The 14,912-nt window shown below is 38.1% G+C and overlaps 1 protein-coding gene across 1 annotated transcript in view; it reads right to left on the bottom strand.

Moving 5' to 3' along the window:
• GRIN2A (glutamate ionotropic receptor NMDA type subunit 2A) overlaps positions 1-14,912 on the bottom strand; it is a 1,242,307-nt gene that overhangs the window by 513,748 nt on the left and 713,647 nt on the right. The window contains exon 8 of the mRNA XM_044089077.1: positions 3,717-3,877. Within this exon, the coding sequence (XP_043945012.1) occupies positions 3,717-3,877 (161 nt within the window). The remainder of the gene's footprint in view (positions 1-3,716; positions 3,878-14,912) is intronic.

Below are 14,912 nucleotides of genomic sequence, written 5' to 3'. Positions count from 1 at the left end.
TTTTTTGATTTTCTGATTTTGTTTGACAATTTTTATTGATCTTGTTAAACTTGATTACATGAGTATATGACTAAGTGTCATATACTTGTATAGACAGGTAGATAGTTTGATATATATATATATATATATATATATATATATATATATATATATATATATATATATATATCTATATATGGTTCTACCTGACTTCACGAGACAGCGCAGAAGACCGACATCGACTGAGCTCCAGAAGATCGAAAGTGAAGAAGACCGATCGCGAGTGGCAGAACATCGACAATGCAGAAGACCGACACGCCGGATGACAACACCAACGCCGAGGATGCCGACATGGGGAAAGGCTGTGTGAGTATGCAGGTAAGTGTGGAGATTGACGGTCTGTGGGGATAGGGGTGGGTTAAGTGAGTTAGGGTTAGGGAGCGATAGGGGTGGGTTAAGTGAGTTAGGGTTAGGGGCCGATAGGGCTGGGTTAAGCGAGTTAGGGTTAGGGAGCGATAGGGGTGGGTTAAGTGAGTTAGCGTTAGCCAGCGATAGGGGCGGGTTAAGTGAGTTAGGGTTAGGGAGCGGGTAGGTAAGTGTGCGATAGTGACGGACCTTAGGGTTAGGGTAAGGTTTAGTGTGGGCTTGTAAGGATTTTGGTGTGCTTGTGTTGTGTGTGTGGTTTGTGGAATGGGGATGTGTTTTGTTTTTAATAATTGTTATTGTGGTGTGTGCAGTGTATGGGGTTTCGTGTTTGTGTACCGTCGGTTATTTCGTTGTCGGTTATGTGTGGTTTCGTGTTTATGGACTGTCGAATATGTGGTGTCGGTGATGTGGTTGTCGGTGTTGTGTGGTTTCGGCTATGTCAGGTAGAACCCTATATATACATATATATATGTGAAATGGTGTGTGCATCCAATACTGTAATCAGATGGAGGTGGGGTATGTGATCTATGATGACAGTGTGTGTGTGTGTGTGTGTGTGTGTGTGTGTGTGTGTGTGTGTGTGTGTGTGTAGGGTTGCCATACCTCCACACTCAAAAACTAGGATACCACAAAAAGTAAAAAAGCTCCCTTCCAAAACCATGAACACAAAGAAAACAGAGTGCTGAACTGGAACAAAGGGAATGAAAACTTGACTTTACTCCACTGAAAGCTTTAATAAAGTCAATAAAACCACAAACAAATTGATTGACTCACTGTAAGTAACCATAACGTGATCCTACTTCACTGTGTCACACCATTGATATGGCTTGAAACTAGACCTAACTCTATCCTTTAATTAACATACTAAGTTAATAGCCAATAAAGGTCTCTCATAATCGAAACTCAGGTATAAATTAATAAATATGTTATCGAGAATGAAGGACACTGTTGCCAGAAATGTATTAACCTCAAAACTAGAGAATGTTCTGTCTATTGTTGTCCAAAACTCACACAATAATACAACAAAACTACAAACCTCTATCAATAGTATCTGCTGCTTTATAACTCCATCATATCCATGACTTGTCACTGCCTTTTTCATGTAAAAGCTATTTGGTTCCCTGTAACATCACATGTCAACTTCCAAATTTCTGTTTAAACCAGTCATTTAACATAAATTCCCATCTCTCTACACCAAATTAATATTCAAACCTGTCATGAGTGTATGCTATATGGGTTATACTCTGCTTAGGATATGACAGCCGGCCAGCTTCCAAAGCTTCCCGGCACCTTCAGTCAGTCAGCTAGAGCTTAGGTGACTAAAAAGACAGGTTTGGGTGCCAAGCTCTTTACAGCTTTCATGCTTAGAGACAGGGAAGCTCAGCTCTGAAAGGACAATGCATAAACAACACATCAAAAAACAAGGGGGGCGGATTAAGGGAGTGGCCACTGCAACAATGATAACTCAAACATCTACCGTTATGATAAGTTTATTTACATAACTGTATTACATTCATTATATTGATCACTGATGCAATGACTTTAGCTATATGGGTAGATTACCACAGCTTACAATTTTTGGGAGGTTGAAGGGGTAGGGTCCAGGAGCCCCTGAAGAATGGTTTTAGTAAAGCCTGATCTGGAGATACAGAATGAATCAAGCTTGTAATGCCTGGAAAAATAGATTCTTCTAGAATTTTTCGAGAATTCAGCTCTTTCCCTAAAGCCATAGATGGTCTGTTATAGTGAGCCTTGACCCCGGCTGGAATACTTTTATTGCGTTGAGTCCAAACAGTTTTCTAAGGTAATAGCCTTAGAAAACTGTTTGGACATAGCCTATACTGACACAGGTTGTCCCTTCATCTTACCTTCACAAGAAATGAACAACAGATCTGAAGATCTAAAAGATCTAGTCCTGTCAAGATAGTATCAGAGTTGGCAGTGATTATCGAAGGTATGGAGTGTCCTCTCTCTTATTTTTAGGTTAAGGAAAGGAAATGGAGAAATGGATAGTTTAGCTTAAAGTAAATAAGGGTATCATTTTAGGCATTAAAGAAAAATTAGTTCTCAAAGAAACCCTATCTCTGTGGGAAATTAAATAGGGTTGACTCACCATAAATGCTTACAAGTCAGATGCTCTTCATACAGAGGTCAGAGTGATCAATAAAACAAAATTAAGATCCCAAGAAGGGGCCACCAATTTTCTTGGAGGCCTCTTATGCAAAACCCCTTTAAAAAACATTTTGACATGAGACTGCAACTGGAAGAGGAGGATCTATGGGCAGACATGCTGAAACAGCTGATAAATGAACCTTGATAGAGGAATAAGAAAGGCCGTAAGATATGTTGTTGGCGGGTCTATATCATAATGTTGAATGCTGACAAGTTCAAATCACTAAATTTAAAACTTGAAAGTTCGAAGTGTAAAAACGTCGAAACATATAACAGAGATCACCATAGAGTGTGGGAAGGGAAGATTTCCCTTTACTGCACTGGAGCGGGATCACAGAGTTGGTATAATTACGTAGCGGGGGGGTGCAGGGGCTTGCCCCCCTGCATAGAGCATTTTTTTTGTTTGTTTTGGGTTTTGAGTGGGGTTTTTTTTTGCTATTTGACATTGGAATTTGAACTTTCAAGTTCGAAGTTTGAAGCTTTGAAGTTGTCAGCATTTGACAATCTGATATAGACCCCATTGTTGGCACCACCTAGAAAAGCTTTTCCATTTCTAATATATGGATTTTTTAGTAGCAAGCGTTCATGCCTCCGTTAGTACCTGCTGCATGTCCTCCATAAATAGGTACTTAAAGGGAGTCGAGGTCTCATCACAGACACTTATGTACCAGCCGGACTAACGCCGTTGGTATTGGCAGTAGCACATATCACGGTGATCCGCATGCTTATTCATTCAGTAGTGTTTGCAGCTGTTCAAAGTTTAATTACTTCAGGTAAAGCTTTAAAGAAAATAATTTATCAGATGCAGGCAACTCATTTGAATAGAACTGTAACCCAGTCAGAGTAGCATGCCCCTAAGGACAGTACATGAGGTCAGATATGCAGCCTGTTCCAAATGAAACAAAATCAGACCAAGCTAAATAAAGAGCAAAATATTCTTGTAGTGCTTGAAGCTTCAGTAGTAATGGTAGAAGATATCAAGTTTTCATTTTTCTTTGGTTTTTTTAATGCTATTGGCTAACTATGCCTAATATTTATGTATAAGCTGCATGCAAAACAAAATTGTTTTATTCTGTTTTACCTAAAGCTATCACTTTACAAAGCAGAAGATACAGAATGATACGTAAGAGAATACAAACCCAGACTTTAAGCTGACCAGAGCATCAAGTACTCCTTTCTGATTGTATTTTACCATATACTGGTGCATGTCGGGGTAGTTATTCCGGATGTTTCTCTCTGTACTGCCATTTGGGACTGTTCCAAAGCGAAATGGTGGTGAATAATCATAAGGCCTCTGAAACTGCAAATGTGAGATGAAAATCTTGTTATACTGAAGGAGTATTGTCATTTTCATAAACATTTCATAGAAGTACATTTTTATGAGGTTTTTAGATTAAGAAAGCTGTAAGGCCATGTATATTACTCCACAGGTATACATTCCCAAGAATTCTCAAACAGAAAGCTGAACTCAACAATCTTCCATCTTTATCTGAAACAATCCTTCATTTTCTTCATTAATTAGTGCTTATTAAGCAAACGCAGTTTCACTTTTGTTGCAGAAACAGAACCAAGAGTTGCAAGGAATTCTTTTAGTAAAGACTTAAATAAATGGGTGTTAGGTAAGGTCCTGATACATGATCAGGATGGAGATATAAAATTTGTCCGCACACTTGGAATATAAGTTATGTCCTACAGATTTTGATTTATAAATTTCAAGTAGTTGTTTGATAGCTGAGGGAAGGTACCGGTTTGGAAGACAGTGGTGAAGGATGTAGCTGATAGATGGACATTAGGAAGGGTTGTGTATTATTTTGTATGCTAGCAGGAGCTGTGTGAACGCTAAGTGATGGGGTAATTCTAGCCATGTTAGTGATTTAATGACCTGTGATATGTATGGTAGGATTGACTGGCTGCAAAAAAGCTGGGTTACAGGTTGGGGGTGAGGGATGGCATACTGGTTAGGGTCTTTACCTCTTAGACACAAAGCACAAGGTTTGATTCTTATTTCTGGGATGGGAAGTTTAGTGAGGCTTAAAATTGCCTACAAAGACAGATAGCATAGTACTAACATATGTAATTCTTATTATTATATTGTAGCATTCTTTTAGTTTGGATTTTAAAATGAACTGTAGACTAATCAATATGTGAAAGTCATTAAGAAAAGATGCTAATATGTGCTGCCTAGAGTTTTTCTAGATGGGCTTCTAAGAAATGTCCTAGATCTATAAAGCATGCCTAATTTTTGGTAAGTTTTTTTATGTGTAGAGAACAAACTTTATATTATTATCTACTGTTACACCTAGGAGTTAAGTATCAGAAACAACGTCAATGTCAGTGTTTAGAGAAAGTTTTCTTTGTGTCTGGTCTTGTTGAAGGTGTCGACAAAGGATACTAGGCAGTTGTTGTACTATGACTGGTCGAAAGCAGTGTTGTATGAGGGTAAGTATATTTATTAGAGACTGGTTTTATGTGATGTTGCAGTTGTTTGAAGAGACTTCATCAGATGCTAACTCAACCCTTTTCCACATATTTTATAATAAAAATACCATGATATCATGGTTAAAATAGATAAATGTGCTATACTGGTAAAGAGGAAGGCTGATAAATTAGAAAGAGATAAGGTAGAGTATAAAGAAAAGAAAAGCTACCCAAAACCAAAGCATTTAAAATTTTTTAGTACACCACATCAGGACTCAAGAGGACAGAAACAGGGATATGAATTAACTAGAGTTGAAGGACAGCAAAAATACAGAACATATGAGGAAAGGAATGAGTCTTATAATTTGAATGACACTTTAGATTTCCCCTACTATGATACTCTGAAAGATTAAAAAACAAAAATGTATTACAAGTATCCAAAGGGAAGGAGAGATGGGAAATAAGCCACTGTTATCACCCCATGTGCAGGGATGAACAAGGTAGAGGTGGATCTATAGAAATTACTGATGTGGACATTAGGCAAGAAGGATATATTTGCACATATAACAACTTCTAGATTTTTAAATACAGTATATTGGATATTAATAAAACCTTTTTTAATTTATTTTTGAAAGGTTTTAAATTTATTCCTAATAAAAAAGTGACATTAGTAAAGTACTTATTGATTTGAAATTGTTCACCAGAAAAATGGACCCTAAACTGATATTTTTCTAATGATAGACCTGGAATAGAATCTAATAAACTTTGAAAGAAAAATACATTCAACCCCCCACCCCACCCCCGTTGTATCCTCAACTAAAAATGTTTGAATTAGCAGTTGAAAAAGAACTCAGGGAGGAATTAAAACACAATAAAGTATATTCAAATCTTTCATATGAAGAGAAAATATTACTAGATAAATTAAGAAAGAACAAAAATTTAAGCATTATCAGAGCAGACAAGGAGGGGGATTGTTATTATGGACTCGATGTTGTACATTAAATGATGGACATTTTATGCGATGGGGAAATATTCCTGTGTGTCCAAAATGAAAATAATGCGGCCTACTCCAGACATGATTCCCACATAAGATTAATGATGCTGATACTTTTAATTTATTATATACTGATAAGCCTACTATACCATCCATCTTTGGTATCCCTGAGGTCCATAAAAATGTGTTGGATCCACCTTTAAGACCCATCACAGCTGACATTGTGTCAAAGACACATTCTTTAGCTAAGTTTATTGACCAAAAACTCAAGATGGTTTAAAAAGCTAATGGCTCTATGTTGAAGTTTTAGCAATGATGATTTTTTTTTTGTTCAATAAACTCTACAGAGTTGTCACTGGTTCCTCAAAGTGCAAATTTTCTTCCTTGGATTAGTGGTTTTGTGGCTGGTGTTTGCACTGAGTTAACTCCATTGTGCGTTTTGATGATTTTGTGTATGAAAGAAAAACTGAGGAGAAACATTAAATACATTTGGATCAGTATTCACTATGGAAGGTAAAGAGCATATAAAAGACCTTAGAGTGGGAGATAATGTTTTAGGGAGTGACATCTATTTGGTAGTTTGTGACATGACATTGTGGAGAATAGTGTTCTAGGGGTGATAGATACTTGGTAGTTTCTGAGGTGACATGGTGGAGATGATGTTTTCGGAGTGATAGCTACTTGTTAGTTTCTGAGGTGACATAGTGTAGGTTAGTGTTTGGGAGTTGATAGCTATTTGGTAGTTTGTGAGATGACATGGTGGGGAATTGTGCTTTAGGGGGTGATAGTCAGTAGTTTGTGAAGTGACGTGGTGAAGATAGTGCTTTAGGGGTGATAACTACTTGGTAGTTTGTGACATAACATGGTGGGGATAGTGTTTTAGAGGTGATAGCTACTTGGCAGTTTGTGAGGTGCCATGGTGGGGAATAGCGCTTTACGGGTAATGGTAGTTTGTGAGGTGACATGGTGGAGATAGTGTTTTAGGGGTGATAACTACTTGGTAGTTTGTGACATGACATGGTGGGGATAGTGTTTTAGAGGTGATAGCTACTTAGCAGTTTGTGAGGTGACATGGTGGGGAATAGCGCTTTATGGGTAATGGTAGTTTGTGAGGTGACATGGTGGCAATAGTGTTTTAGGGGTGATAACTACTTGGTAGTTTGTGACGTGACATGGTGGGGTAATGTTTTAGAGGTGATAGCTACTTGGCAGTTTGTGAGGTGACATGGTGGGAAAAAGCACTTTACGGGTAATGGTAGTTTGTGAGGTGACATGGTGGAGATAGTGTTTTAGGGGTGATAACTACTTGGTAGCTTGTGACGTGACATGGTGGGGTAATGTTTTAGAAGTGATAGCTACTTGGCAGTTTGTGAGGTGACATGGTGGGGAATAGCACTTTACGGGTAATGGTAGTTTGTGAGGTGACATGGTGGAGATAGTGTTTTAGGGGTGATAACTACTTGGTAGTTTGTGACGTGACTTGGTGGGGTAATGTTTTAGAAGTGATAGCTACTTGGCAGTTTGTGAGGTGACATGGTGGGGAATAGCACTTTACGGGTAATGGTAGTTTGTGAGGTGACATAGTGGAGATAGTGTTTTAGGGCTGATAACTACTTGGTAGTTTGTGACGTGACTTGGTGGGGTAATGTTTTAGAAGTGATAGCTACTTGGCAGTTTGTGAGGTGACATGGTGGGGAATAGCACTTTACGGGTAATGGTAGTTTGTGAGGTGACATAGTGGAGATAGTGTTTTAGGGCTGATAACTACTTGGTAGTTTGTGACGTGACTTGGTGGGGTAATGTTTTAGAAGTGATAGCTACTTGGCAGTTTGTGAGGTGACATGGTGGGGAATAGCACTTTACGGGTAATGGTAGTTTGTGAGGTGACATGGTGGAGATAGTGTTTTAGGGCTGATAACTACTTGGTAGTTTGTGACGTGACTTGGTGGGGTAATGTTTTAGAAGTGATAGCTACTTGGCAGTTTGTGAGGTGACATGGTGGGGAATAGCACTTTACGGGTAATGGTAGTTTGTGAGGTGACATAGTGGAGATAGTGTTTTAGGGCTGATAACTACTTGGTAGTTTGTGACATGTCATGGTGGTCAAGCAGAGAGAGAACATGTTTGCTGAAAAACTGTGCACATTTAATGTGAGGTGATAACGGAGACAGTGTGAGACTGAGTGAGTAAGGAAGCTGCAAATATTTCAGACTTATACAAGGTTCGCTTCAAGGAAGAGTATGCATGTTATGGCTAGATACTATGGAGGGCAGGTGAAGAGGGAAGGGGCTGTAGGAGAGGTGCAATAGAATGTGTTGGAGACAGAATTTGTAATACATTCTGGAGTGTAATGCCACCAAGGAGTTTTTAATGTGTAAGAAATGAGATAGCTATAGGCATGTATGGAGAAAAATATAGTAAGTGATAATGTACTTAGAAGTATGTGGAAGAAGGTTAAATGGCAATCAAGCTGAAGGAGAGGATGGAGACTTATCAGACAAACTTTAAATATATCCTGTTTCAGCGGAAAAGGGTGCGATGAACAGCAGAGAGAGTAGGCTGTAGGGCGGAGCTTGGAGACTAGAAGAAGCAGCCTGCAGAGAACATAGGCTGTAGAGTGGAGCTTGGAGACACGAAGAAGCAGCCTGCAGAGAACATAGGCTGTAGGGCAGAGCTTGGAGACTAGAAGAAGCAGTCCACTACTTTGGCAGCAGGGAAGAGATAGGAACAAAAGGGGACAGAAAGCTATGAAGAGTAGAGAGTTTCAGGGAGTACAGAAGAGAGATAAAGAGTGGTACTGATAAATGCTAGTATTAAGTTGGATATAGAAGAATGAGGGAGCAGTAGTAGTGCAGAGACAGAATGAAGCATAAACAATGAGGGGAAGACTTTGTTAAAATCAGAATGCAATGTAGAGAAAAGGTGACATTTGTTTCCAGACTGAGTTTCGACAAAAGTGTGGATGCAAAATTTATTGTTCTCTACCATGTCACACAAAGCCTTTAGTGACCAAGAGAAAAGGTAGAAATGAGGATGTAGCATGCCGATGGGGGTCTCTAAAGAGCAACTGACTGGAAAAGTAAAAGCTATATTTGTGAAGGGAGAATTAAAGGAGAAACTGATAGAGGGAAAGTAGGGAAGATGTAGAATGTAATAGGGTTTTGTGTTTCAAAGGTTAATTAGGGAGACAACAGGATGTCTCGCTATTTCTTCTTCTCCTCTAATGCCCACTTTTCATCCTTCTACCATGCCTAACCAACGTCAGTGTTTACTAGGACTCTCACTATTGATTACTCTTCGTCAATGTTTACTAGGACTCTCACTATTGATTACTCTTCGTCAATGTTTACTAGGACTCTCACTATTGATTACTCTTCGTCAATGTTTACTAGGACTCTCACTATTGATTACTCTTCATCAATGTTTACTAGGACTCTCACTATTGATTACTCTTCGTCAATGTTTACTAGTACTCTCACTATTGATTACTCTTCATCAGTGTTTACTAGTACTCTCACTATTGATTACTCTTCGTCAATGTTTACTAGGACTCTCACTATTGATTACTCTTTGTCAATGTTTACTAGGACTCTCACTATTGATTACTCTTCGTCAATGTTTACTAGGACTCTCACTATTGATTACTCTTTGTCAGTGTTTACTAGGACTCTCACTATTGATTACTCTTCATCAGTGTTTACTAGGACTCTCACTATTGATTACTCTTCGTCAATGTTTACTAGGACTCTCACTATTGATTACTCTTCGTCAGTGTTTACTAGGACTCTCACTATTGATTACTCTTCGTCAATGTTTACTAGGACTCTCACTATTGATTACTCTTCGTCAGTGTTTACTAGGACTCTCACTATTGATTACTCTTCGTCAATGTTTACTAGGACTCTCACTATTGATTACTCATCGTCAATGTTTACTAGGACTCTCACTATTGATTACTCTTCGTCAGTGTTTACTAGGACTCTCACTATTGATTACTCTTCGTCAATGTTTACTAGGACTCTCACTATTGATTACTCTTCGTCAATGTTTACTAGGACACTCATTATTGATTACTCTTCGTCAATGTTTACTAGGACTCTCACTATTGATTACTCTTCGTCAGTGTTTACTAGGACTCTCACTATTGATTACTCTTCGTCAATGTTTACTAGGACTCTCACTATTGATTACTCTTCATCAATGTTTACTAGGACTCTCACTATTGATTACTCTTCGTCAGTGTTTACTAGGACTCTCACTACTGATTACTCTTCGTCAATGTTTACTAGGACTCTCACTATTGATTACTCTTCGTCAGTGTTTACTAGGACTCTCACTATTGATTACTCTTCGTCAATGTTTACTAGGACTCTCACTATTGATTACTCTTCGTCAATGTTTACTAGTACTCTCACTATTGATTACTCTTCGTCAATGTTTACTAGTACTCTCACTATTGATTACTCTTCATCAATGTTTACTAGTACTCTCACTATTGATTACTCTTCGTCAATGTTTACTAGGACTCTCACTATTGATTACTCTTCATCAGTGTTTACTAGGACTCTCACTATTGATTACTCTTCGTCAGTGTTTACTAGGACTCTCACTATTGATTACTCTTCGTCAATGTTTACTAGGACTCTCACTATTGATTACTCTTCATCAGTGTTTACTAGGACTCTCACTATTGATTACTCTTCGTCAATGTTTACTAGGACTCTCACTATTGATTACTCTTCGTCAGTGTTTACTAGGACTCTCACTATTGATTACTCTTCGTCAATGTTTACTAGGACTCTCACTATTGATTACTCTTACCACTACCTACCTCTTAACCTCCTATGAACAACCCCTTTTCTCTACTCTTATCATCCCTTCCAAATACACTGCAACGTCTTTTCCTGCTTTATCCACAAGCTTTCTCAATGCCATCTACAAGCCCAGCTACTTCCAAGCTAAATATCATCGACTAATTCATATTAAATACTCAATACTTAACAATAGAAAGTTATTTGACTACCATTGTAAACTTCCCCAATACTACAGCTTTACTTTATTCCACTCCTTAATAGATGGAGACATTCATCCCAACCCAGGCCCAAAGACTCACCCATCCTCCACTAACAGTAACCAATATAATACTATCCCCTTACCATCAACCAAATCCTCTAAATCACTCTTAATAGCCCATATAAATATACGTAGTATATGCAACAAAATACCTCAAATTCATGCTCTTCTAGATGTTCACCAGTTCGACATCCTCTGCTTAACTGAAACATGGCTCAAACCCGCAATAAAAGATATTGAAATTATCCCCCCAGGTTATAATATCATTCGACAGGACCGTATAAATAAAAAAGGTGGGGGGGGGTAGCAATTCTCTATAAAGCAAGACTACAAATCAGCAAAATAAACCATAAACTACCCTCAGAAAACAACATAGAAATAATTATTTCTAAATTACAGCTTAACCACCAAAAATCAGTTAACATCATCTGCACCTATCTTCCACCAGGTAAAAACCTTACTATACTAGAAGACCTACTAAACTGGCTTTCCTCAAATCTCCCTCAAGAAACAATACTACTAGGAGACTTTTCATGTAACAATACCAATCCATCCACCCTGATCAACCTGTATGGCTTCGCACAAGCTATAAACTCTGCAACTAGAACAAATAAACTTAATAATAAAGAAAGCATCCTGGATTGGATACTAACAAATTGTCCACAGCAAAACTACACAACAGGAACCCTCCCAGATGACCTTAGTGATCACTCTCTAATATATATAATCAGACATAAAACAAGTTTAAATATTTCTACTCCAGTCAGAACTGCCAGTAGCAAAAAACATTCTGATCAAGAACTGTTCCTAACCGAACTTAAACAATGCAACTGGGAACCACTCAAGTCCCTCCCAATAAATGAAGCAGTAACTTACTTCAATACTACTTTCCTAGCAATCCTAGACCATCATGCCCCAATGCGTTCCATAAGAATGAAAAATAAACCGGCACCATGGCGCTCAAATCAGACTAAGAAGCTAATCCTTAGCAGGAACAAATCTTGGGCTAAATGGCGTACCACAAAAGACAAAACTGATCACCAAACTTTTAGGCAACAAAGAAACATAACTAAAAAAGCTGTCCTACAAGACAAAAAGAACTTTTATATCCAACTTCAAAAATCATCCCTTCAGCAACCACAAAAGTTCTGGTCTACTATAAACAGACTTCTATCCCCAGGTAAAGTAGCCACACCTAATCCACTAGGCCCCAACCCTGACTGTCCAACACAAACACCAAATGCTTTTAACACTTTCTTTACTTCTGCTGTACTAAATCTAGCAAATCAACAAAACCCTGATGCCTCCAATTTGCCCAGTACAAACTCCACTCCTCCCCCTTTCCACCTTGAACCTATACCCACCTCCTATATCTCTTCCTTTCTTCAAAAATTAAAACCTACTACCCCATTCAGCCAATAAATTACCAGCAGAATACCTCCGACTAGGAGCCTTAGCCATTGCCTACCCAATCTCCATATTGATCAATAGAACCATAAAAGAAGGCACTATCCCATCCATTTGGAAAATCTCACACATTATTCCTCTTCACAAAGGTGGTGACTCCACTGAGTACTCTAACTATCGTCCCATAGCTCTACTGTCTCCACTTGCTAAAATAATGGAGAAATGTATCCACAAACAATTAATAACCCACCTACTCCGCTATAATCTCTTAGCTAACTGTCAACATGGTTTCCGGCCATTCCACAGTACCACCACAGCCTTGCTATCCTTTACCAACTGCATCAACAAAAATCGCAATAATAATATTCTTTCCTCAGCATTCTTTGTAGACCTATCCAAAGCCTTCGACATGGTCAACCATCAACTTCTCCTCCACCTACTAAAGTCACTATCTCTCGATAATTCTGCTATGAACTGGTTTACATCCTACCTGGATAACCGAAAACAAGCAGTTCAATGGCAAAACCATCTTTCTGAACTCCTTCCCACCTCCCTAGGTGTCCCATAGGGGTCCATTTTAGGTCCACTATTATTTTCCATTTTTATAAATGGCCTTCATCTCTCTTTTCCACTCTCTACCTGCATTCAATATGCTGACGATTCTACAATCATTTGTTCAGCTTCATCCCAAACTGAACTTCATTCTCTCACACAAAAATCCTTCACCACTATAGAACAATGGTTCTCCAACCACTGTCTTCTCCTCAACCCAAAAAAAAAACTAATTATTGCTCTTTACACCCTCTCACTTGTCTCCCCCTCTTCATTTTACACTTATATCCAACAATGGTACCATTATTTCCCCAGACCCCACCACCAAACTCCTAGGTATTACAATTGACAATCAACTAAAGTTCGACACTCACATAAATACTACAATAAAATCTACTAACAAAAAACTTGGATCCCTCTATAGAATCAAACATTTCCTGACACCTCTAGCCAGAACCACAATAGCTAGAACCCACTTAATCTCTACCCTTTTATATGCTTCCCCCATATATACCAATCTGTCTAAAAATAATCTTAACAAACTAGCTAGATCGTATAATAATATTGCCAGATTTGCCACTAACTCTCCATACAGGACTCATCGATGTCAGAATCTAAAACAACTAGATTGGCTTGAATTACCTCACCTATTACAATTTAACCAACTTATAATCGCCCATAAAGTCCTTTACCAACCCAACAACACCCCAATTCTCTCTACCCTCATAACACCATATTATAACTTGAGGAATCTACGCTCCACTAAAATAATGTTGATGCACACTTCCTTATCAAATAATTCAGCAGGAGACTCTATATTCTCTAATTCAGTTGGGAAAATATGGAATCACTTACCACAAAACCTTACAACCCTAACCTCTCTCCCACTATTCAAAATGAACCTAAAACATTTCCTCTCTAACCACTGGTTATGCTCTTGTACCAACCCTGACTAACTGGTGTTTTTAAACTATCTGTTACCATCAAAACATAAATTTCTTTCTCAGAACTAGTCATGGACCTATTTTCTAAACTAACCCACCTTTCTTATTTCCTAACACTGTCTTTCCTAAGTACTACTTATTATACTGAACACTTCTATTCATATTCTTTCAGTGCTTCTTGATAATTTTATTATACTGAAGATGATTAACTCTTTTTAATGTCATGTAATAATTTTTTGTTTTAATTGTTTTTGTTCTGTATACTTTAATATGCAATATAGAATGTCTTTGAACTTGGAGCTTTTCTCCCCGGGCCTCTACTGAAAATGGACATGTATCCAGTTGGACTAGCCCGGTTAACAAATGTAAAATAAAATAAATAAAAAATAAATAATTTCCTAGTTTATGAACTTGAAGGCAAAGTGGTGGAAATATTTATGCTAATTAGGTGTGCTAGGTTAGAGAATGCAGGTTTCTAGTGTATGCTGTAGGTAACAGCTGACAGAGAGTGTTGCATAGCAGTGATTGTAGAAGGAGGTTTAGGCAATACTTGAAATAGAATCACATGTATTTGTGTTGCGGAATTAAATAACTGGTGTGTCAAACAATGGGCAAGAAAAAATAAAGAAAGGGGAATAGTTCCATTTTTTGTAGTTAAGGTTGTATAAATGTATTCTGTTGGGAATAAAGCAACATTTAGTTGTACTGTGGCTGTCACTAACAAACAGTGCTATTACTTAAGATGAATGTGTTGTGGGTGGGATTATGGATGGAATGTAGAATAACTTCCAAAGAAGTGAAACAGAAAAGCTCTTACAGCAACCAAAGCAGATCTGATAAAGTCTGCTGCAGAAGACGAAAACGTGGAAGAAATTGTAGTGTTAAATAAAGTGCTTTGGTTGCTGTAAGAGCTTTTCTGTTTCATGTCTTTGGAAGTTATTCTACAT

This window comes from Protopterus annectens, chromosome 12.part0 (genome assembly GCF_019279795.1).
Source record: "Protopterus annectens isolate FY-2018-M chromosome 12.part0, PAN1.0, whole genome shotgun sequence".
NCBI classification, from domain to species: domain Eukaryota; kingdom Metazoa; phylum Chordata; order Ceratodontiformes; family Protopteridae; genus Protopterus; species Protopterus annectens.
This window is presented reverse-complemented; position numbering and strand designations above follow the sequence as displayed.